The 24,786-nt window shown below is 44.9% G+C and overlaps 1 protein-coding gene across 3 annotated transcripts; it reads right to left on the reverse strand.

Annotated features, from left to right (window-relative positions):
• Window positions 1-737: 737 nt before the first annotated feature.
• Window positions 738-14,784, reverse strand: IL19 (interleukin 19). Of its 3 annotated transcripts, XM_007988668.3 has the most exons (7): window positions 14,690-14,784; window positions 9,324-10,008; window positions 6,914-7,059; window positions 6,697-6,762; window positions 3,702-3,854; window positions 2,632-2,706; window positions 738-1,192 (listed from the first exon to the last, which is right to left on the reverse strand). In XM_007988668.3, exons 3-7 carry the CDS (start codon window positions 7,055-7,057, stop codon window positions 1,097-1,099), a joined length of 534 nt encoding a protein of 177 aa, XP_007986859.1. In that variant the 5' UTR covers window positions 7,058-7,059; window positions 9,324-10,008; window positions 14,690-14,784; the 3' UTR covers window positions 738-1,096. The 3 variants fall into 3 exon arrangements, with proteins under 3 accessions (XP_007986859.1, XP_072867655.1, XP_072867654.1); XM_073011554.1 differs by lacking the exons at window positions 9,324-10,008; window positions 14,690-14,784 and having other exon boundaries at window positions 6,914-7,226; XM_073011553.1 differs by lacking the exons at window positions 738-1,192; window positions 2,632-2,706; window positions 9,324-10,008; window positions 14,690-14,784 and having other exon boundaries at window positions 3,142-3,854; window positions 6,914-7,226.
• Between the last annotated feature and the right edge of the window lie 10,002 nt (window positions 14,785-24,786).

Below are 24,786 nucleotides of genomic sequence, written 5' to 3' on the forward strand. Positions count from 1 at the left end.
TATATAGAGGCAGGTGTGGTGGCTCATGTCTGTAATGCCAGCACTTTGGGAGGCCGAGGAGGGAGGATTGATTGAGCTGGGAGTTTGAGACTACAGTGAGCTATGATCATGCCACTGTGCTCCAGCCTGGGTGACAGAGTGAGACCTGTCTCCATAAATAAATAATCATATGGAGCAGGTAGTACAGAAGGGTCAGTATCCACACTACCAAAAACTAAGGACCAAAGAAATGTACTGACCTGCCCTGGGAAATTCATGGCAGGAGACGCCTTAGAACCAGAAGGTGGCCCCTGAATCGGCAGTCTTTATACTGCACTGTGCTGTCTCCCACCCTGCTGAGGTCATGAGAGACCTTTTCCTCACTCGATGCTCACAGCAACACTACAGGACTGCTGTTAATATCTTCACTTTACAAGAGAGGACACTGAGTCTTAGAAACGTTCAGTGTTTTGTTCGAAGTCACATAGGATTGGAACCAGATCTGTTGGACTTCAGAGGTCTTGTTCTTTCCATTAAAGCATGTGATATGAAATCTGAAAGATAGGCATTTGTGCTCTGAATCATCTATGCGGTGTCCATCTAGATGTTGGTGCCCTTTTTGGCCCCTCTACCCAGTGGCCTCTCTACTTACTTGTGGCTGTGCTTGTTCAGCTTTGTCACCATGACAACCATTCCTCTGTCAGAAACGCCCTGTCCTCAGTCTTGACTGACTCTCCCTGAATGAAAAGATCCTTCAATTCATACGTAAAATACAGAATTTATTCAGAAAACCAGTCAGTACAATGTGTACTACAGGATATCACACTCGGCTCACATCACAGACATGGACTATATGACTTCACAATAAATTAGAGGGGAGGCAGCCCTTTACTCCCAGGAGGCCCTGCAGGCCCTTTCAGCAGATAGAGTTCAGTATCGATACCACAGTAGACTTTTTGACTATTTTCAAGTGGAATCAGACAGCCTGAGGCCAGCCAGTGGGACTGTCAGCTGCAAGGGACCTTCCCCCACTCCTTCCCCTTCAAGGTGGGCTGTCTCCCACAGTAAACCGCACAGGAGATGTTCATCACTGGATCACTATACAGGTTCCTTGTCATCAGGCTGAGGACATTACTTCATGATTCTTAGCAATCCAGGCTAGAAAGATGTCGAGCTCTCCCAGGGATTTGACAGCAGCAGAGTGGACCTCCAGCTGAAATCAGAGATCATTGTAAGAACCCACCTTTCTAGACTGTGTAACGGTTTTCAAGTCACTTTCTTCACATGCTGGTCCCCACAAGGTTTTGTTTTTTGTCGCGAAATATATTTGCATAACATACAGACTCAGTATTATTTTCCTCGCAGGCAACCAGTTTTTTTCCCCACAAACAAGCAATCAAATCATGTCAGCTCCTTATAAACAAAACTTTAAAATTCTTCATTCTTTTCCCTCAGGTTTTTTTTTTTCCTCTGTTTTTTACAGGAAAAAAATCTGCCTTACTGGCCAGTTCTGCTGATTTTCTTCTCCACATCAGCTTGCTTTAGTGCTTCTGTTATCCCAGAACATCTTCGTCCCTGTGGTGCTGGACAGCGGGTAGGGAGAGCATGTTGTCCCCATTTGACGTATTAGAGCACTAAAGCCCCTAAGAGCAAGCGTCCTACCCAATGTCACACAGCCAGTTAGTAACAGAGTTGGATCTGAAGCCCAAGTCTCCTGCCTTATTCCACCTCCTTCCCCAGCAGACTGAGTTCATGCTTTTAGCATGTCCTGCAGAGCCAGCAAGCGTGGGATTGAATCCTACCTCTGCCATGCAATTGCAGTGTGAACTTAGTTTAGTTACTGCACCTGCTCAAGCCTCAGTTTCTTAATGTATCCAATGCAAATAATGCCTCATAGCATTGTTCCGAAAGACAAATGTGTAATACTTGTTGTGTGCCTAGAACAATACCTGGCTTATAGTAAGAACCATGTAATCCTTAGCTATTTCTATAACATTATCTTACAGAGCCTCTCCACAAAGAAGCAGAGCCCGTAATAGGCTCCCCAACTCCTTGCTATTCAAAGCATTGGCATCTTTTGACAGTATGATCTAAATGCAGAAACTCAAGCTCACCCCAGCCCTGCTGAGCCAGAATCTGCATTTTAACAAGATCTTCTGCTGATGCTCATGAAAAGCACTGCTTCTCCCTCTACAACCACGTGAGATGTGCATTTTACACCAACATTAACATGAGAAGTGCCGTGTCTTCATCACTACACACAATATGGGGGGGCGGCGCAGGTAGTGATCGCAGTGAAAGCATGCAGGTAACACGTTTTATGCATAATAGCTCACATTTCATGGGGGATCTTTGCTCCTTCTGTGTCATCCCATCTTAAGCAGTGGGCGCTTTCCCCAAGTCATACAGGTCAGGCTTGATATACAAGGGTATGAGAAAATGCTGGAGGAATGATGGAGATGGGGAGCCCAGGAGGTTACCAAATGAGGTAAGATCAAAACTCTCTTTACAGACACAGAGAATTGAGGCCTGCCCACAATGACTGCTTATAGAGTGAATGCATGAATTTAAGTGGAGTGGAGGCTGAAGGGCTGGCACCCTCCTGATCTACCTCTCATCTTCCATCTTCCCCATCTTCTTCCCAGATCTTACCTGATCATAGTTGTCGTGGATGACTCTGGTGACATTGGTAGCTTCCTGCCTGCAGTGACACTGCCTCTGTTCCTGCTGTGATAAAGTGGAGGAAGCTCCTATCAGAGGACATTTCCACTTGGGCCCTCTCTTATTCCTACCTGCCCGCATGAGAAGTGACATTTCTCCTCCCTCCCACAGTGAGAGGCAGATGAGTAAACTCAGGTGGGAACAGCCATGGAAGAACAGAGCTTGTTTGTAGAATCACCTGCATCTGCCCACGCCTTTTGTTTTTTCTGCGTTTAGAGCCCATCGGACTGTCAGCACTAGGAAAGCAGGCGCCATATCTGTCTTATCACCACTCTGAGTGCTGCCTCCCACAGGGTAGGCACTCAATGAACATTTGTTAAATATTAATTAGATAATTAATATTTAACCAATTATTAATTAAATAACTGGTCAGGTGAATTCGTTTGAGTCCATTATCATATTAATGCAAGTAGGGCAGGGACCGTCACCCCTTCTAACAATTTCAGAATCTGAGGCACAGAGAGGTGAAGTCACTTGACACAAAGTCTCACAGGAAATCATTAGCAGGAATGGGGCTAGAGCCCAGATTCTCTCCTGGTCTAAGTTTTTGTTGCTTTGTGTTGGTTTTGTCTCTGATGTTGAATTTGAATAGATTGCAATGAATTTCTAGGTGACCTTTAGGGATAGGCCATACCAAGGATCTACCCAGAAGTTTATTGATGTAAAGACACCAAAGGGCCAGAAATAAAGAAACCAGGGGTATGCTTATAGTAGAACTGGTGTCCCTGCCATGCCTCTTACTAAGGAATATGTTGACATAAGTCGGTCATCCCAGGAGGTTTATCTAGGAGGAGACCGTCTGAGGAGTTGTCAGCAGGCAGGGAGCCCTGGGGAAGCAATGGCCACTGGGAGAGGTTCTCAACAGTTCTCCACGTGGACGTGGACGGAGAATTTCCTTTGACTCCAAGCACCATATCAGGAGGTCGATGGGGGCCAGCACATCCTGGCCTCTCCTGGGGCAGAAGGGGAGCAGATGCTGGAATCCTGACCCAGTGACTCACACATTGCCGCAGAGTTTTCTGCATGTAGAGGAAAGAGTTGGCAATGCTGCTGATTTTTCTCAAGATTTTGGGGTTTGGCTCCTGATGATCCTTGAACACCCTGTCCACATAGAACGCCAGGAGGTTCTTGGTCACGCAGCACACATCTAAGGGCTACAAACACAAATTAGAGAAACTCTGGAGGCCTATTCTCTCATTATGTTAGAGACCAGAGCAGTCCATTTGAGTGGGGACAGCAACACATGAGAGAACTAAAAGTCATTTTGGAAAAATTCGTAATGGTCTCAGAGTGTTCATCCTCTCTTATTCCCAGCAAAACTACTTATGACAAAAACGTATGGCCAAGAAATACATTTACCAAGGATGGGGCCCAGAATCCATCATAGACTAATTCTCTCTACAGTATCCCTAGCGTGTCATCACTAACTTCCACTTAAATCTTTCCAGGAACCAGTTGCCTCCTTTTTAAAAGGACTGATGGCTGAGCAGCTTTTTTGAAAAGGACTTCCTTACATTACAGGGGCTGAAGTCGGCCTCTCTGTTACATCTCCTGTCTGGCAACACACAAGGGCTATTGCATGCCAGTCATCCTGCTAGGTATGCATTTCTCCAACTGTAATCACACTGCATTCATTCTGGCCACCTTACTCTGGGCCACGCTGCTTAGCTCTCCTCTAGTCTGTCCTTTTACAACCAGAAGGAGCACTGGAATGAGGCTGAGATTTGCAAGAAGGGAGACCGACAGCTGCAGAAATGGGCATATTTGGGTAGGTCTGCAGCCTGCAGAGTGCAGATGTCCCAAAAAGATAGTCTCTAAATTCCCAGGCACAGCCCAGAGAAGTTGGCTAGACAGTTTCCTTCTAGAAGTTTGCCTGCCATCTGCCCTGAGAGCCAGTTACTCTGCAGAAGATAAACTATTCAGTCTAAGCAGGGAGTGTTTAACGGTGGGACAGCACATCTGTCTTCATTCAAGAAGCAAAGCCTCCTTGGCCCCAGTGGCAGCTTTTCCTAGATGGCAACACAAAAACCCTTCTCCTCCTTCACTTTTGCTGATTCCCTTAACCAGAAGGGCAAAATGTTACACTCCTCTGCACTATCAAAGACTGTGGTACTAGAAAAAGGAACACTGCAGAAAAAAGGAAGGTGGGGCTGAGAGAGGAAGGGAGGGAGAGAGGAAGGGAAGGAAAGGGCAGGGCAGGGCAGGGCAGGGCAGGGAAGGGAAGGGAAGGGAAGGGAAGGGAAGGGAAGGGAAGGGAAGGGAAGGGAAGGGAAGGGAAGGATAAAGACCTGAATCCTTATTGACTCTTTTTCTTATTCCACATGAGCTACTTCCCAACCTTGAGAGGAGAAAGAATCTGAAGATGGGGGCATACACTTGGGGGTCTATTCCTAGCTCTGCCACTAACTCATCATGCTCCCTCCCAAAGTCTCACTGTCCTCATTTGAAAATGATGGTTTTGGAATAGATGATCTTTTGCTTTCCTTCCAGCTGTAATATCTTATGTGTCTATAATACAGTTGGCTAGAATTTTATTTAGCAAGTGGCTACATCTCTTCACTACAAATAAATCACTGCTTAGAAGAATTATGAAGGGGTGTGTGTGTGTCTCTCTCACGTATGCAGAGAAACCTGAGAAAAAAGTAACTCAATACAAATATACCTCACACTCTGTCATATAAAATCCCCCCTAAAACTGGATCTGTCTAGAATACTTCCCAGGACTAGAGAAACTCACTTTTAGAGGCATCTCTCATGGGTCTTTTTGTAAAATGAATGATCACCTGATAAGCCAGCTATTTTGTAACATACTCTTGTCACCTCCTGTCTAGATGGTTGGACCAATCTTCTCACTGGCTTTCCTGCCTCACGTTGTCCATTGTAAGAACAGCACCAGATTGTCTTCCTAAAACAATTTATGATCATATAACTTTGGGCTCAAAAATTTCAGTGACTCTTTACTGCTGCTATTATTTTCTTTTATTCTTTTATGCCTCCATGGTGCCTTCCAAAATTACCCCTAAGCCACAGAAATCCTAATCCCCTCTGAGCCCTGGGCACCCCCAATCACTCTCTAGGAAGTGGCACTTCTTTGGGTCCTCCCAGGGGTTCCAAGTCTTTGGGACACTAGTGTGCCCTAACACACATTCTTTTATTCTTTTTGGGCATCTCAATCTGGTGCCCAGGCTGGAGTGCAGTGACACAATCATGGCTCACTGCAGCCTTCACCTCCCAGGCTCAAGCAATTTTCCCATCTCAGCCCCCCAAGTAGCTGGGACTATAGTTGCATGCCACTATGACCTGCTAATTGTTTTGTTTTGTTTTGTTTTGTTTTGGAGACGAGGTCTTGCTATGTTGCCCAGGCTGGTCTCAAGCTCCTGACCTCAAGCAATCCTACCCTCCTCAGCCTCCCAAAATGTTGAAATTGTAGGCATAAACCACTGCACCCAGACTATTGCCTGTATTATAAGCCAGAGGCCCAGCCTGGCTCCAGGGACCTTTATAAAATGACTCCAAGGTATTTTTTTGCCTCATCTCCCACCACTCACTTACATGTCCTTCGAGTCACAAACCTGGTCACCTCTCTGTCCAACCTTCACTGATCTTACAGCCATTATCTTACCTTGCCCAAATACCTTCCTCCTTCTTATCCTCTGATCTATAACCTCCTCAGGTTTTAAGTCACTGTTTTCTTAGCTACCTCCATGGGACCTTCCAAAATTAGCCCTAAGCCAGAAAAATCCTGTCCCCTCTGAGCACTGGGCACCCCCAATCACTCTTTAGGAAGTGGCACTTCTTTCGTTCCTCCCAGGGGTTGCATGTCCCTGGGACACTAGCGTGCCCTAACACATCATCTGACAAAGAAGAAGCCTGGTGCATTTAGAGTACATTGGAGATTAGGAAATAGAAGGTGACAATGTAGGGATTTCCTTCTCAGCCCAGAGCCATTTAGACATGAAGATAAAAATATTAGAAAAAGCAGACATAGGCCAATACCTTAATGATCTGCAGAGTCTCCAATGTGGACAGGATAGTGACATTTGGGAAGGTGTCCTTAGCTTGCTATGGAGGGAAACATAAGAACAGACATAAGCAATCAGTATCCTATGTTCTTCTGAGATGCAAAAGGCAATGAGAAAGAACTCATTTTCAAGCTAAGATGTAAGGGGAGGTATACCCCATCACCCACACCTTTACACCAACCCATACTCACGATGGCTCTTTTGATTTCTTGGAAACTCTCTTCTATATGGTCCATGTCTGTGGAAATCAGACATCTCCTGAGACCATGGTTGTCTACTGAGCACAACATCAGTATTGTACCCAGGAGCCAAAGGGAAACACACTGTAACTTCATGCCTGCACAAAGGAGAGGAAGTCAGCTGTCCAGCCAAGAGTGGAGGGCAATGAAAGAGAAGATCCCTGATTGACGCCCCCTTCCAGCCCCAAAGGCAGGCCAGGTGGAATACAAGAAAACAAGACTAAATACTTCAGCCTTGAGGAGTTTCAGGGGTATGTGTCTCCTCTGGTTTTCTTGAGTCAACTGGATATGAGTTCTTCCCCACCCTTACCCCATGCCCCCACCTCCACCCCAGAAAGTATGATACACCACTGTCTTAAGTCCCAGGAAGCATACTTGTGTGCATATCACTCTCCTATGACTCAACACAGCCTACTTTGTCAACAGGGGTGAAAAGCATTGTTTTTAATAAATTAAGTAGGAAAAGCAGGGTTGGTAAAATGCCCTAGGAATTGGGCAACAGATGTGAAAAACCATAAAAACACACTTGGTTTTTGATGTTTACCCCCAAAATAAGTAACACCCTTTTATTATAAACCTCAAGAGTGTATCTGCTTAAAATTATTTGTTTGAAGCCAGTTATGGAGATTTCATCTTCTGGAGAGGATGGGAAAGGGAGACACAAGGCATCTTCAAGAACTAATTAGCCACAACGAGGAGCTAGGGGAAGATGCCAGTGGTAGAGGGCAACTTGGCAACTTCCCGTCCGTCACCCGCTGAGCCATAGGGTATGAGCAGCATGTTTGCAGCTAGCTGCTTCATAGCTAGGGCCAGACCCTGAGAGGTTTGCCGCCTCTTCTCATTCTCTTACCCTTCTTGCCTCTGTCTTTCTTGCTGCCTCTTCATTTAACCACTTTCTATTGTGCCATATAATGCACACAGAGAAAAGTGCATAAAATATAATGATACAGCTTATGGGGTTATCTCTGCTTTCACCCACATTTCCCAAGCTTACAAATAGAGCTTAGCCTTAACGCACGTCTTATGACAACACATGTGACGAGAGCAGCCCTCTGCTATGCACTTTGCATGATGCCCACTGAGATCTCCCATTTACAGCTGTGTGTGCCAAGGTAAGTGTATCATGTGTGGCCATGGAGGAGAGGAGGGCATCAGACCCAGGGAGCCAGCTGCGGGGACGGCAGAGCTATAGTTAGAGCTGCTGTAACTCATACATGTGAGTGTGAACCCCAGCTGCCCCCACTCCCTATGCCTTCCTCAGGATTCCCAGCTCCTTCTCTGGAAAGTCAGGAAACAGGAAATCCTGTTTAGAAACCGTTTTTGCCTTGTCTCTCCGTAACTGGGCATCATTCCCAGGAAATAGACAGGTGTATGCTGAGACCTTACCACGTGGCAGGCATTAGGCCAAAGAGCTCCCTTCCTCTTTTATCAACCTTTCTTTCTGGCTAAACAAAGATGGGCCCCATTGCCAGGGAAGTTTGTAGAGAGTCCCCCAGAGCTCTGTCCCCTCGGAAGGCTACTGGGGTGCTTCTAGAAAGCCAAGAAAGAGAGTGCGGTTTTTCTTCTGACAAGACAACTCTCAGAAGCAGTGGGATACTGCCTGCTCATCCCATGCCAGGAGACTTGCACATTTTGTAGAGGAGAAAGATGCCTCCCTTAGCTTGGTGAGGCAATGCCAGACATCTTGGCTATTTCAGATATTAGTAGTAGGTAACATTTATCCTACGTGCCATGTGCATTGGGCACTGTCCCAAGAATTTTACGTAATTTTCTCATTTATGCTCACAACCACCCTGTGAGGTAGGCTCTGTTTCTGTTCCCATTTTACCAAGAAAATGAAGTAACTTGCCCAGGCCAGGGTTTGAGGGAAGGCAGGCCAGTCCCTGAGCTGGCTCTCTTTACTGCTGCTCCACCCCACTAACAACACTGCTTCCCTCTGGCATCACAGCCTGGAATCCCAGTAGCTCCCCTGACACCAGACAGACAGGAACCCATTTATGAACCAGTGGTGCTCCTTACATTTAAAAAGACATTTAACATTGCAAAGGGTTAAACAATGATAACACATTACAAAGTGCCCAACACAGTTCTTGGAACAAAAAACAATAGTAAAGACATTAGATTCCTTACCTTTCCTTCCTTCCCTCCTTCTTTCCCACCCTCTATCTCTTCTCATTGAAACTAAGATACTAGAAAATTCACCTCTTCTATAGAGTATCTCTTGCCATTCTATCAAATGCCCAGCATCTGGAACATCATAGCCACACACAATGGTAACAGGTCACCTCCCTGCGGCCATAAAGGAGGAAGGCTAGGATGGCGGTGCATATGAGCTCCTGACGATGGACAGCATGAGCCTCACCTCTCACTTGGTGCTTGTGGGCTGCTCCTTGTGTCTCCTCTCAGTGCTCTCTGCCATTTGGAAAGGGCTGGTCATTTTTATTCAGGTGGATAAGAGGAAATGCTGTCAAGGTTTGCTGGGTGGATCCACCTTGGGGAGATTGTTTTTTCCCTTGTTTTCTTAGTATCATATTTCCTTAATTGTTTTCTTTCTTCTTTAAGATATAGCTGATTAATCATTATTATAAAATGCCTCTTTCTTCTGGGTCTTGACATGCAGCTTCTAGGAAAAATAAACTCCCCATTTCCATGCAAATGAGAATTTTTTGCAATTCTGTGTCCATCAGAAAAATCCAAGTTAGGTCACTTTCCTGAGAGCTGTGGCACGTTACCAACTGTACCCTGCAGGCCAACTCATGAAAGCACTCTCAGTCAGCCACACCCTGCAGCAGCGAACCCGTGAGGCTCTGCAGGTGCCTCTGGCTCCAGCATGATCCAGCTCTCCAATGTCTCCGGCAGCTATGAGTGTCTGCCATGTGCCAGGTGCTAGCTAACTGCTTTACCTGCATTATTTTGTTGAACTTCAGGAGAAACAGTCTTTCCCCTCATAAAGCAAGGATTTCTTTGCACATCATCTCTTTCACCTTCATCTTGTCCCCTGGAGAGTCCTCTGATTCTTGATTAATGCAGAGAGAGAGAAAATGAGACTGGAAAGAAGAGAGGTTTAGGAGAAGCCAGTGGCAGAGCCAGGACCTGAAATCCTTATTCTTAGGCTAGAAGACTCTCTATCTAAATTACCTTTTTACATAAACTCTTTACCACGAAGTTCTCTAGGGATCAGGGTTTGGGGCAATGAAAAGACAGGGTGTAAACAATTTCTTCCCATTAAATAAAATTTCCAGGAGGTGATTGGTTTGGACTGAGTTACTGCACAAGGCCAATAGGCCAAACCGAAATGGAATCACTCATGCTGAATGAAGTTCCACACCACCAAGCTGAAAGTAAATTGTTTATCTAACCTTCTGAGAAATCAGGAGAGAGAAAGATAATAGCCAAATCCTCAAGTGAGCCAGTTTTAACCAGCATATAAGGAAGTCTCCTCTGCTCTAACCTTTACAAGGAAAGTAGCTTTAAATGACCAATCTGCTTTTTGTTCTCTGTTTCTGCTTCCTGCAGCCCTTGTCTGCCTATAAAACCACTCTCCTCTGTCAGCTCATGGGGCCACTCATTCTATGTCTATAAAATGGGATGTTGCCTGATTCTAGGATTGCAAATAAAAGCCAGTTAAGATCCTTAAACTCAATGTGCTGTAATTTTGTCTTTTGACATTCCCAAATACAGACTCCCAGAATAAATGGAGCTTTATTCAAATGAAGTGAATAAGTCAAATGAAGTGACCTCGGGATGAGATGCAATTATGAGACCCCATTGGGCTGGTACAAACCCTGCCCCTGCAGCCAGATTCAGGAGACAGAGAGGGCGACAGGGCACCGGCAAAGAAGGAAAAAGGACAGGAAGGATTGGGGTCTTTTATGGGACAGGTGCAAGGGAAAGAAACCCCAGAGACTTGATGTCTTGTGGTCCAGCATCTTGGACATAATAAAATTATAAGTGTTGAGGGAAGGGTAGACTGTAGCGGTTCACAATGTAGTTCTGAATTTAAACCCTGGCTCTCTCCTTTCTCTTCTCCCTTGTCTCCCTTCTCTTCTTGGTAGCATGCCACAGCTCTCAAGAAAGTGACTTAACTTGGATTTTTCTGTATGAACAAAGAATTGCAAAAAATTCTCATTTGCATGGAGATGGGGAGTTTATCATTTTTCCTAGAAGCTACATGTCAAGACTCAGAAGAAAGAGGCATTTCATAATAATGATTAATCAGCTATATCTTAAAGAAGAAAGAAAATGATTAAGGAAATAAGATGAGGGTATGGCCAGGTAGGTACCCTCTCTGCCTGGCTCAGAGAGGGCACCATGCCTGTTGCCTTCTGTGGGAATGAGGCTTCTTGGAGTTGAGCAATATGTGGCCCTATTGCAGAGTCTGGATGAAATGCATTAGGTGTATAGACACTGGACAAGCTACTTAAAGCCTTTCTGAATCTCCATAAAATAGGTAAAATAAACTGTGAGGATTTCAATGAGCTAATGCACCTGTATCATAGTAAGTACTCCTTAATAAATATTATGTTTTTCTAAGCTGTGTGCCAGGCATCTGGAAAAGGAGAAGACATCTTTGTTAGGAGCTAATGGACACCTTTCTGCTCCTTTGGAGAGGGGGCAAAGAGCCACTCTTGACATCGGGAATCTCCCCTATCCCCACCCTTGTTTCCCCCAGAGGGGTCATATGGAGGGAGGTCGGTGCTGTTTTCCCAGCAGGGCCTGAGCTGCCTGGCTCAGAGTCCCTCTGCACATGTGAAAAGAGCAGTTCAGAGCCCAGCCGCACATGTGAAAAGAGCAGTTCAGGGCCCAGCCACACATGTGAGAGGATTTGCAACACTGTCCTTGCTGAGTCTCACCCCACATTCACCCCTTGTGCTCAGACTATATGTTCTGACCCAGCTTTCATTTCAGGGCAAATATGTCATACCAGGAAGCTTGCAGGGGAAGGGAATAAGTGATGTGTTTATAACTCCGCTTCCAGCATGCAGTGTACCATAATCGCCGGTACTGGAAGCTGGGTTGACTGGCTCTACTTTCTATGGCTGTCAGACTGAAGGCAAGCCACTTAATCTCAGTGCCTGTTTACTCATCTGTCAAATGGTACACATCATGTCTACTGCACATTCACCATGTAGGCACAGCATGAAGATAAAGTGATTACACGTAAGTCCTCAGCGCAGTGCCTGGCACATAATGAGCAATTTGAAAATGATGACATTTATTATCAATTTTACAATTCCCTTTAGAGTTCCTAAATCAGGAAGAAGGAATGATAAGAAATAAGTTCTCTTCATATTAAACCTTGCTACCTGACCCCTAATATCAAAAATAAAATATAGATTGAGATAGAATGGCATCTTTCCCAGGATTGCAATTAAATTATGAATCTGGTCTCCAGACATATGGTTGCATCTCGCCTTAGAATTGGGACTTCTGGGACCAATGGACCCACCATTGAGATATCAGAGCTCAATTTTCCACTTGTTAAGTAGGAAAGCAGAAAGAATGTGAAGCAAGATTGGCGAGCCAGAATGGAGAATGCTCTGAGTTTGATATGTTCTGGACACAACTCTCTCATATCTTCCAATTCCTTATCCCCACCTAACATGCACTCCAACCTCATGAATTTTTCATAGTGATGCCAAGGCAATTTCCTTCCCTTAAAAGAGTTGATTCTGGCCATTCCTAAGTACTTAGTCCTGGAGAGCATACAAAAATTGCATAATTCCAGAGGGTACCATGCCTATTGCCTTCTATGGGAATGAGGCTCCATGGAGTTGAGCAATGTGTGGCCCTATTGCAGGATTTGGATGAAATGCATTAGATCTATATGAGTAATTTTGGTTAGACTTGAGAAAGAACCTGTCATTATGAGGACTATAAAACACTAAGAAGTATGACTGAGAACGAATTTGTAAAAGAAAGAAATATAGGCTGGGCACAGTGACTCACGTCTGTAATCCCAGCACTTTGGGAGGCCGAGGCGGGCAGATCACAATGTCAGGAGATCAAGACCATCCTAGCCAACATGGTAAAACCCCGTCTCTACTAAAAATACAAAAAATTAGCTGGGCGTGGTGGCAGGAGCCTGTAATCCCAGCAACTCGGGAGGCTGAGGTGGGAGAATGGTGTGAACCCGGGAAGCAGAGCTTGCAGTGAGCCAAGACCGCACCACTGCACTCCAGCCTGGGTGACAGAGCAAGACTCCGTCTCAAAAATATATATATATATATACACACTATATATGTATATATAATATATGCATATATTATATATATTACTGATAGTGATGGATGGGTATTTTATTTGGGAAACTAATAGGGATTTTAAAACAGAATATATAAATGTTTAGGTGTCTTGGTAAATATATCTAGATCATAATGATATGTGTGAACTTGAGTATAGCTTTGAAAATTAAACAAAAAAAAAGATGAGAAAAAGAACTGGGAAATTTAAACCTAAATAAGTTTCTCCTTTGTTTTGTTTTTGTTTTTTTATCTTTTGTCTCCCTTTTATTCTTCATTTTCAGTGGGGTTGGCTCTCCTTTGTTGTGATATTTGGAAATGAGAGTCAGAAAATATAACAGAGAGTACTCAGTTCAATGTTCACATTACAGGGATGAAGAAATCGAGAAGTGAACCAGTCCTCCATCGCACAGCAAGGAAGTGGCACGACTGCTCTCAAAATTCTCTCTCCTTACCTCTGGCTCAGCGCCCTTTCTAACCCCATGCTGCCCTTTCACTCTGGGATTAGGTGGAGTGGAAAGGAACCTAGACTTGTGAGGGACCTCAAGCCCGTTCAGCAGGGGAGGTGATGTAACTCTCCCAAGCCACGCTGTTCTGACTTGTCATTACCCAGGAAGCTGATGACCTAAGGAAATCCAAACTGGCCACACCTGTGCTCCTGGGGAGGGAAGCACAAATCCACATTGGGCACCTATACCACTTCAGCCTGGACTTCCTTCTCCTCCTCCTTTTTTGCCCACAGGGCTCTCAGTCAAAGCCTGTTCAAAGCCTCGGGCCCCAGGTGACATATCTTATGTCAATGGGCTCTGTAGCTCAAATGTTGTGAAAGAGCCCCAGTGGAGATGGGATGGAGGAATAGGAATGGAAAGAGCCCAACTGATGCCTCCCCATTCCTCTCCTGAACAATCCACTCTTCCCTAGGCAGGTGGACTTTCTAAAATGCAAGCCCAGTCTTGGAACTCTCCAGTCTAAAACTCCCAGCGTAACGCCCTGGGGCCTCCCAGTAGCAGAAAATCTGCTCCCCGCAACATCCAGATCCATCGCAGCCTGGACCTTGCCTATATTTTCCACCTCGTCTCTCTTGCAGGTCTCCCACACCTCACAGGCTCATCTCACCTAGAAAGACCTCCCTGGCTCTTCTACCTTGCAAACACCAACCTAACGTCAAGACCTAGCTCCGGTGTGACTTCCTTTGTTAAACTTCTCCCCTTTTCCTTTCCTCTCCCCATCCCCCTCCTCCTCCCCACTTCAACCCTGGTTGAGTTGACCACTACTTTCCTTTTTTATATTCCCACTGGATACAAGATGCACATTTAACTTTGAATTTCAGATGAAAACATCTCAGTGTTTATCTACCTGAAATTCCAAGTTAACTAGGGGTCTTGTATTTGTATTTTCTAAATCTGGCAACTGCTACAGCTCATACAATTGGGTGGGGAGGGTCCTTTTAAGAAATTGAATTCAGGCTCGGCACAGTGGCTCACACCTGTAATCTCTGCACTTTGGGAAGCCGAGGTGGGAGGATCCCTTGAGACCAAGAGTTTGAGACCAGTATGGGCAACAAAGTGAGACCACATCTCTTAAAAAAAAAAAAAAAAAAAAAGCTGTGTGTGTTGGCACATGCCTGCCTGTAGTCCTCGTGCACACCTGTAGTCAGGAAGTCGGAGCAGGACAATTGCTTGAGGTCAGGAGTTGAAGACTGCAGTCTGCTATAATTGCACCATTGCACTCCAGCCTGGGCAACAGAGTGAGACCCCATCTGGGGCAAAAAAATTGAATTCAAAAAATAGAAGTACAAAAGTAGAGACAAAAGGAAATGTTTATTTAGAAAGAGAAATTACAACAAATTACAAATTCGTAAAAGTTAACAAATATCACAAACACCATAAAATCCAGAAAAAAAACATTTTTATTCATTAACTTCTGACAACGTTTTGTTTCCTTCTTCTATGTGAATACTTTTTTTATTGTTATTTTCTATAGAGAGAATAAAAAGATATTCAGTCTGTCCTTTGCTATGGTTGTTTCCATCAGCTTACCCCAATGGAAGGTTAAGATTTAATTCTTTCATAACACTCCATATACAAACCTGTTATTTCTTTCCCCCATCCCACCAACATAAACATATCACAACAGCACCTCTTTCTAGGCAATGTGTCACCCACATTGGCCCAGGGAGGTATCAGCTTTGGGAGAAGGCAGAGTCCTACTCTCCTGTAGCCTTGTGTCTCTGGGAGAACCAGAGAATGGTATTGGGTCCACATGTTTATGTACCTTTCACTCCAATTTCTAACATTTCTCATGGTCACATACTCAAGATGTTGCCAGAAAAGAGAATCCCAATCTAGATCCCAAGAGTAGGTTCTTAGATCTCACACAGGAAAGAATTGGAGCACAGAAAAATAAGCAAATTTATTGGAAACTACTCCATTAGAGAGTAGGGCATGCCCAGAAAGCAGGAGGAGGAACCCCGTCCTTTAGGAACATCTCTGCTTATAAGAAACTATAAGGAGCTATGATTAAACTTGGAATGTGCAGATGTGCTCACTAAAGGTATGGGTTGTTGGTGCTCTAGTGACCATTAATCCTTCAACCTAAGTCTGCTCATTGATGTTATCTCTGAGTAAAGTGGGCTGTACTTGGGACATCTGGACATTCTGCAGGCTTAGTGGGAGATGTCCTATATGGCCATCAGTCTTCTGTAATTATAAGTGGTGGTCAGCTTAGAATGTGGCTATTTTCAGACCACAAAGCATTAACCCTCTAGGTGCCTTGTGAGTGCCTAGCCTACTCACTTCAGGATGGAGTCACTCCAGTCATGTTTTATTAAACCAAAGGCCTGGTAAGCAGGAGTTCCTCTAACAAGATTCATAGACTGAAAGAGTAGATTTACACTAATAGCTAACAAGTACTGAGCACATTTGCTGCCCCAGGGTCTATGTGAAGCATCTATATGCATGATGGTCTCTTTTCATATTCACACCTATTCCATGAGGTCAACACTATTTCTGTGTCCATCATTTTGGATGAGGAATATGAGACTTGGAACTACTAAGTACCTCACCCAAAGACACCCAGGTGGGGTGTGGTAGAACTGGGTGCAGTCATAGGCAGCCCACTCCAGCGCTTCATTACACCAGACATGAAACAGCATCTGGCCCAGCCTTCTCATTTACAGATGAGGAAACAGCTGAGGCCCAGAGAGAAGCCTTTTGAATTTGAAAATTGAATTCAAAAATAGAAGGACAAAATTAGAGACAAAAGTAAATATTTATTTAGAAAGAGAAATTACAACAAATTACAAATTTGTAAAAGCTAACAAATACCACAAACACCATAAAATCCAGGAAAAAAAAACATTTCTATTCATTAACTCCTGACAACTTTTTGTTTTCTTCTTCTATGTCAATACTTTTTTTTACTGTTATTTTCTATAGAGAAAATTTTAAAAATTCAGTCTGTCCTTTGCTACGGTTGTTTCATCAGCTTACCCCAACGGAAGGTTAAGATTTAATTCTTTCATAACACTCCGTACAAACCAGTTATTTCTTTCCCACATCCCACCAACATAAACGTATCACAAAGGCACTTCTTTCTAGGCAACGTGTCACCCACATTGGCCCAGGGAAGTATCACAGATTTTTGTTTCTTTCTTCAGACAACTGAGTAGTGGTGGAGCTGGGACCGGAGGCCACATCCCTGAACTCTCAGTGCAGTACTCTTTCCATTCACAGAATCTTTGTCCCCTCTTCTCACTTCCAACTTCCTCCCTATAGAAATAGGCATCTCTTCCCTCCAAGCGAAGGAACAGCAGAACGACAAATGGCATAGAGGATGGCTTGAGAGTGTCCATCCCAGCTGGCAAGTCCCAGGCGTGTCAGGAGGAACTCTTATTCTGTGGAAATCGGATGTGGTTTCTGTCCCTTATTGTTAAAATAAATCATGTCAGTTGAAAAGAGCTTCTCCCATCGGTACTGGGAGCCAGGGAGTTCCTGGAGAGGGCTTCACCCCAGAGCCTTGGGAGGAGGAGAGGGTGGACTGGAGGCTGCTGGCCTGCTGCAGAGTTACAGAAAGCAGGTGGCAGAATGAGAGCTGACTCATCTGAAATACTAAAGCGGTAAGGGCAGGCCGGAGACAAGGACTGCATCTTGCATCCACATTGTTTCCTGGAAGAAACCCCACCCAGCTGCCCTCTCCCCTACTACCTTCCCAGCTCCTCAGATCCTGTCCATTCAGAAAGCTAGTGGTGTAGTTCAGACTTGTTTCCTAGAGGATTTTCCGCCCTGGGTTGTCTAAATCTCCATCATGTCCCGGGGCCAAAGTCATTCAATATGGCAGGTCAAATAGAAGCCAACTGTCAGTATCTACTTAGAATTTAGCTAGGATTTGCAGCTTAGGGCTAAAATTCAAAGCAAGGTGCAATTCCTCTAGGAATTCTTCTCTCACTGCCCTCACTGCATTATCCTCTCCTTGGTCTCCCTTCAGCACTTGAGGACTTATTTTGAGCTCTGTTCACTTCCACTTTAGATTGTTTGGGCCGCTCTGAAATCTCTCTCCTATCAGACTTGAAGGTTGAGGAGGGCTGAGACTGTGTCTCCCAAGCGGAGGGTGCATAACAGTTAGTGGCCAGATGGCCCCTTTGTTAAGTTGGTCTCTCAGCGTGAAGGTCAAGCTCTGGTTTGAATATAGACTCCACAAGGGCAGGGGTCTTGTCTGTGTTGTTCATCACTTTATCCTCAAAATGTAGCACAAACTGGGCGCTCCAAGTTTGTTGATTGAATGAAGGAATGACAGGGAATGAGACCTTCCAAAGGCAGGGACAATCGTGCAGTTCTTTGGTGTTTCCTCACACCTACCTGCACGGGGTTTTGGCGAGTTCCATGTGAACAACATGCCTGCTAAGCTGGGTTCCTGGTGGGAAGGAGCCCCTGAATCCATGCTGTAGAAACATTATTCTTCTGTGCCTCTTTGGTGAAGCTCTTCCAGAGAAAAATCAGAAAGGTCAGGCCCAAAGAGTCTACCTGCTTCTCTCCCAGTATCCAACATAACTAGATTCAGAAGCGGGTGGAGACAGGCAATCCCGGCTGTTAAACAATTGATTTAGTTTTTTTTCTTCCAGGGTATGCACCTAGGTTGAAGATTAAACAAAATGTGGTATCAGAAGAAAGAGTGTTGATCTTGACATCTTACAGATACTGAAGAGCTATTAAGCGGGAGAAAGAAAAATTAAAGTTGGCCAGCTGCATCAAAGGCAAATCAATCATTTTGACTAACAGCCTTGAAGCGCAGTAACAATTAAGTACATTTTAAGTGCCCAAGTAACTTGCTATCACTGAAGCTTTTCTTGTAGTATATCAATGTTTAAATACAGAAAGAGTTACTTATGCACCAACTACAGGTCCAAGATTTCGGATTCATTTATTTGAGAAGTTGATTCAATATTTGGAATCCCTCTCTCCCCAAAAATGTACACGTATGCAAACCTTCCTTCTGATGTCTTTCTGAGAACCCCTCAGGAGTCCATGAACTCTAAATTAGTAACATTAAAAGACTTGGATTCAGGGGGCCTGGCGCAGTGGCTCATGCTTATAATCCCAGCACTTTGGGAGGCCAAGGTGAACAGAACGCCTGAGGTCAGGAGTTCAAGAACGGCCTGGCCAACATGGTGAAACCCTGTCTCTACCAAAAACACAGAAAACTAGCAGGGTGTGGTGACAGGCACCTGTAATCCCAGGAAGCTGAGGCAGGATAATCACTTGAACCCAGGAGGCAGAGATTGCAGTGAGCCGAGATCGTGCCACTGCACTCCAGCTTGGGCAACAAGAACAAAACTCCATCTCAAAAAAAAATAAAGACTTGGGGCTCAGGTTTAACTTTGACACTTGCTGGCTCTATAACTTCAGACAAATCAATTAATCTCTCTGTGCCTCAGTTTCCTCATCCGGAGAAACAGGGGTGATAATTCCTCCCCTACTCTTACTAGCTCTGTGATCTTGGTAAAACCAGGTCAGTGTATCTTTCATTAGCCCCAGTTTTCTCATATATAACATGTGGCAAATGAGGACCAGACAGTATAACATACAGGAAGCTCCTAGAAGAAGGAGGAAATGCCATACATGTTTTTGACTCGGCAGATGCAAGAAACATAAACTTAACCACTGAAAAGAGTCCATGTTTTCCTCTATTCCACCAAATACTTTTCTCATTCACAAATAGCGCCTGTCCGTCACTTTATGTTCTCCAGGGCATTTTCACATATAGTATTACTTCACACTCAGAATTCCATGTCAACAGGGAAGATGTTCCATATCACTAGGGAAGATGTCCTCCTTTCTTCAGATGGGAAGGCTAAGGCTCAGTGATTGAAGGATCATGCAGCCAGCTAGAGCTAGAACTCAGCCTACCTGGGCATCTTAACTCGGTCTGGGCCTCCTCTCTGCCTTCCCCCTGGGGCAGCAGCTAGGGTTGCCCTCCATCCGGGGGCCCCAGACCTCTATAGAGAAATAATCCACTGATATCAAGTAACAGTGCTGGGGTGAGCAGCAGGAGCAGCAGTTTTGCCCCTCAAATGATACACTCAGTACCATTTCTTGGCACAAGATTCATGGTTGAGAACATTCTTTCTCTCTGAAGACACGGTGATCCTGTTAAAACTGAAACTTGCCCCAGTCACATCCTTCTTAAGATGGAGGGAAACAGGGCCTCCACCCTCATGGCTTTGAGCTTTGAGAATTCCCTTGGCAGGAACAGCTTGTGAAACCTCCAACAGGCCTTGGAAGGCTGAGAAGCCTTCCCATCACATACCATTTATTCCCTGCATTTCTTACCCATTCATATCTTTCGGTGATGGCTCCTCCCCTCCTGACAATGGAGAGTGTTATGTTTGTTTAATAACTTTTTTTTTCTCAGCCATTAGAAAAGTAATCCTTGCTTTGGTATGGAAAAATTATAGAGAATACAAAAATAAAATAGATAATGGAATAAAAACTAGGAAAGAAAAATGGTCATCCACACTTATTCTACCCAGGAATAATCTTGGTGTCTTTTTTTTTTTTTTTTTTTTCTCACTCTGTCGTCCAGGCTGGAGTGCAGTGGCGCGATCTCAGCTCACTGCAACCTCCACCTCCCGGGTTCAAGCAATTCTCCTGCCTCAGCCTCCTGAGTAGCTGGGACTACAGGCGCATGCCACCACGCCCAGCTAAATTTTTTTTTGTATTTTTAGTAGAGACGGGGTTTCACCATGTTGGCCAGGATAGTCTCAATCCTTGAGCCACCACACCCAGCCATCTTGGTGTCTTTTCTAACTTGGATCACCTAGAAAAAGAAAATGTTTAAGCCAGATGCGGTGGCACACACCTCCCAGCACTTTGGGGGGCCAAGGCTAGTGGATCACTTGAAGTCAGGGGTTTGAGACAAGCCTGACCAACATGGAGAAACCCTGTCACTACTAAAAATACAAAAATTAGCCAGGTGTGGTGGCATGTGACTGTCGTGCCAGCTACTCAGGTAGCTGAGACAGGAAAATCACTGGAACCTGGGAAGCGGAGGTTGCAGTGAGCCAAGATCATACCACTACACTCCAGCTCAGGTGACACAGTGAGACTTCATTTCAAAAAAAAAAAAAAAGAAAAAAGAAAGAAAAAGAAAGGATCCATGCAGTGAAATATAACCCTAGAGCCTAACCCCCACAAGCGCTGCAACCACTTGAGCCCACCCTGGTCACTTACACATTCATTCAACTGGACCCCTACAAGCCAGGCCCTGCACTAGGTTTGGGGGACACCCAAGTGGACAGCACAGTCCCGGCCCCACAGACCTCACAGTAGCAGGAGACACTGGCCTGTAAACAGTTGTCACGATCGCTCTCACCAGTCAAGACCTGGGCTCTGTGCTAAGTATTTTCAATATATTAATTTATTTAATCCTTACAACCTTGTGAGAAGGTACTATCTTTAGCCATGTTACACAGATTGATAAAACTGAAATTAAAAGAGTTTTAACACTTGGACAAAGTTGTCAAGCCTGTAAGTGAGGAGCTGAGATCCAGACCCACGGAGACAGACTCCAGAAGAGAATGAGGGTTATGAGGATCAGGAAAGGTCTCTCTAAGGGAGTGAGGTTTAACCTGAGACATGGCAGAGGAGCACAAGTAGAACATTTCAACCCCATTCTTTCCCCTATATCACCCACCAGCCTCCAACTTTCTCCTCCAGGATTCTTGCACCAACTTCGCCCATAGCTGTGGCCCTTCATGGGCCCTGCAGCTGCCATTCCCACTTGTCATGCTTCTCAGCCCTTCTATGCAGGGGTGTTTCCCCCATCGTCCCTCTCCATTTCCCCCTTTATGCAAGCCTCTTACCCAGGACCCAGACCTGCTCATTCTCTCAAGGGCATTTTGGAAATTCCCCTTTCCCCCTTGCCCAGAATAATTTCAGGCTTAGCCCAGAACCCCCAGTTTTCCCAGCACCAAATATTAATCACAGTTCAGGCTAAAACTGCGGTGCTCAACTTCCTCCAGATTCCAGGCAGGGTGGTGCACGGACATGATGAGAGAACTCTGGGACTTTTCAGCTTCCGGCTACCCCAGAAATGCAGGGCAAGAACAAGGCCTGTGGGAACTTGAAGAACCTGAACACCTCCTCCAAATTAAGGTGCAGACCAAACCCTCTCCCAAAGTGTAAGGAGCTTTCATTTCAGTGGGCGGCTTTCCTTCCAGCCTTCCCACAAAGGACATCCTAGGGGACTGTAACTGTTGATCCCAGGGTGGTGGCACACCACAGCACTCTGTCCCTGAACTCACTTCTCCCTTTCCTTAACCCTGCTGTGCCTGGGGAAGCTTAGAAGCACCTGGCAGGTGGTGATCCCTGCATCCACCTGTTGCAGTGGAAGCCAATGGGAGTAAAGCTGATGGCACTAGAGCAGGGACTGAGCCTTTGCCAAGAGAAAAACACATGCAGATTCTGTCAGTCTTGAACACACTTTCTCTTCCAGAGGATTCCTCACAGGGAACTCCCAGAGGAGGAGGAAGTGCCAAGGTCGTCCAAGGTCTCTGTTAAAGAAAATCCCTAATGGGAGAGCAAAAAGAACCTTTGGCAAAGACAGCTCTATACCTGAAAGCCGCAGGCATCGTAACAATGATAATAGCAACAACGAATTCTTATATGGCGCTTACTGTGTGTGAGACACTGCTCCAAATGCTTTATGGACTTGAACTCATTTAATCTTACATCCAGTAGAACCTGCTTCACTGCAGCTCTTTACAGGTGCCAGGTCCTGTTGCTAATCTGGTATTTCGATAACATCATTTTAACTTCCAGAACCTGTCATCATCATATCACTCATTGATTCAACAGATTGAGCACCTACTATATCTTACACACTATGCTATCGTCTGGGAATGCAAAATGACAACAATTTCGTCCCCTGAAGAGCTGTTAATCTCGTGGGAAAGACAGGCAAACAAAGAGGATAATCCATTACAGTGGGATACGTGCTTTGAAAGGGGGAAATAAAGTGTGCTATGGAACACAGTAAAGAGACAGTAATGCAAACCAAGTTGTGTGGGGGCAGGGGATATCAGGGAAGGCTTCTAGGTAGAGGTGACACCTTGGCTGAGTCTTTGAGGATACATGGAAAAGGACAAGCACACTGGCTGGAGCCCTAGAGATGGTCAATTATGGCACATTGTGGGAAACACATGTTGGTCAATATGGGCAGAGTTTGAAAGCAGGGTAGGGAGGGGGCGGCATGAAGCCATGAGAAAAGCTGACAGGACTCTCAGAGTTGTGCTAGAGGAGACTCACTGTGCCAGTCCCCAGCTGTTCTTTAAGCTCAGCCGATGCCACACAAAAGCAGATGCCCACTGTTCTCACCCAGCCATGCCCACATTTCAAATTCATCAGTGAATAAATGATTGCTATTGTTTGAAGCCACTGTTGTGGGATGGTTTGTTTTTCAGCAACAAATAATCAAACAACCACTTTAGAGGTGAGGGCAGTAAGAAGGAGGGCTAAGTGGAAATGACAAGCATCAACACTGGTGCCAATATCTTGATCCTTCTGGCCCTTACGTTTGGTTAGAAGCAAACATTGTTTGTCTAACATCTGGAAGTCAGTTACAACCAGTATATGATTCTAGATGGTGCTAGTAGGTCTTTAGGCTCCAAATACAAAACATATCCCCCAGAATCTGGAGATAAGAACAGAAATGGGTTGGTATGCTGGTATCTTGAAGGTTACAGACTGGTAAACTGATATCAACCTCAAGTGGGAGGGTTTCTAATAGCTGACCACAGGCCTTCATCCTTTCCCTTGTCTTAGCAATGATTTTTATCGATCACTCAGATGAAGTTTAGGGGGGCCATATTTATCAAAGTCACTAAATACATGAATCTTGGAAGGCGAGAGAGCATATGGAATGACAGGATGAGGATCCTAAAATATTTTGACAATCTGGAGCAATAAGCTTAATCCAACAAGATAAAATTTAGGAGGGATAAATGTAAGACTCCATGGTTGAATATGAAAAGAATCCTCCACAAGTATAGAAGGAAAGGGGTGTGGCCTCGTCACAGGAGATATGAGACGCACTTAAGAATTCAGGCTTTGGGGTTAGATAGACATAGGTTTACATGTTAGGTATACCAGTTAGTAACTGTGACCCTTTGAAAATTATTCAAGCTTCTCTTAGTCTTTCCTGGCAAGAATTAGAGATAATTCATATAAAGGACCTGGCAGTTTCTGGCAAAAGTAAGTGCTCAACAAGTGACCTGTGAAAGATCTAAGTTGCTTGTAATAGTGCTGAGTCTCTACATAGCCCAGGAAAAAGCTATCCAAAAGAACTTTCTCTAATGGCAGAAATGTTCTATAATCTGAATTCTCCAGTATGGTGGCCACTAGCCACAAAAGGCTATTGAGTTCTTGGAATGTGCCTATTGCAACTAAGGACTGAGTTTTACTTTTTTTTTTTTGAGACGGATTCTTGCTTTGTCACCCAGGGTAGAGTTAGTGTCACATCTTGGCTCACTGCAATCTCTGCCTCCCAGGTTCAAGCGATTCTCATGCCTCAGCCTACCGAGTAGCTGGGACTACAGGCACACACCACCATGACCGGCTAATTTCTGTACTTTTAGTAGAGATGGGGTTTCACCATATTGGCCAGGCTGGTCTTGAACTCCTGACCTCATGATCTGCCCGCCTCAGCCTCCCAAAGTGCTGGGATTACAGGTGTGAGCTACTGCACCCAGCCCAGTTTTACATTTTAATTGTAATTAATTTAAATTTGGATGGCCACTTGTGGCTAGTAGGTTATTATATTGAACAGTATGGGTTAAGATGATGTTAAGAAATGCTAAACTCTGAGACAGGAGGATTGCTTGAGCCCAGGAGCTTGAGGCCAGCCCAAGCAACACAGCAAGACTCATCTCTTAAAAGAAAAAAAAAGTCTGGGCGCGGTGGCTCACGCCTGTAATCCCAGAACTTTGGGAGGTCAAGGCAGGCAGATCACGAGGTCAGGAGTTTGAGACCAGCCTGGCCAACACAGTGAAACCCCGTCTCTACTAAAAATACAAAAATTAACTGGATG

Source organism: Chlorocebus sabaeus, chromosome 25, assembly GCF_047675955.1.
Source record: "Chlorocebus sabaeus isolate Y175 chromosome 25, mChlSab1.0.hap1, whole genome shotgun sequence".
Taxonomy (NCBI): Eukaryota; Metazoa; Chordata; class Mammalia; order Primates; family Cercopithecidae; genus Chlorocebus; species Chlorocebus sabaeus.

What these genes read in the sequence shown, in the direction of transcription:
- IL19 (XM_073011553.1), bottom strand. Translation starts at nt 7,057, where the DNA reads ATGAAGTTACAGTGTGTTTCCCTTTGGCTCCTGGGTACAATACTGATG. An exon ending in AAGAAATCAAAAGAGCCATC is followed by an intron (nt 6,763 to 6,913) that starts GTGAGTATGGGT and finishes TTCCCTCCATAG; the next exon opens with CAAGCTAAGGACACCTTCCC. An exon ending in AGACTCTGCAGATCATTAAG is followed by an intron (nt 3,855 to 6,696) that starts GTATTGGCCTAT and finishes TTGTGTTTGTAG; the next exon opens with CCCTTAGATGTGTGCTGCGT.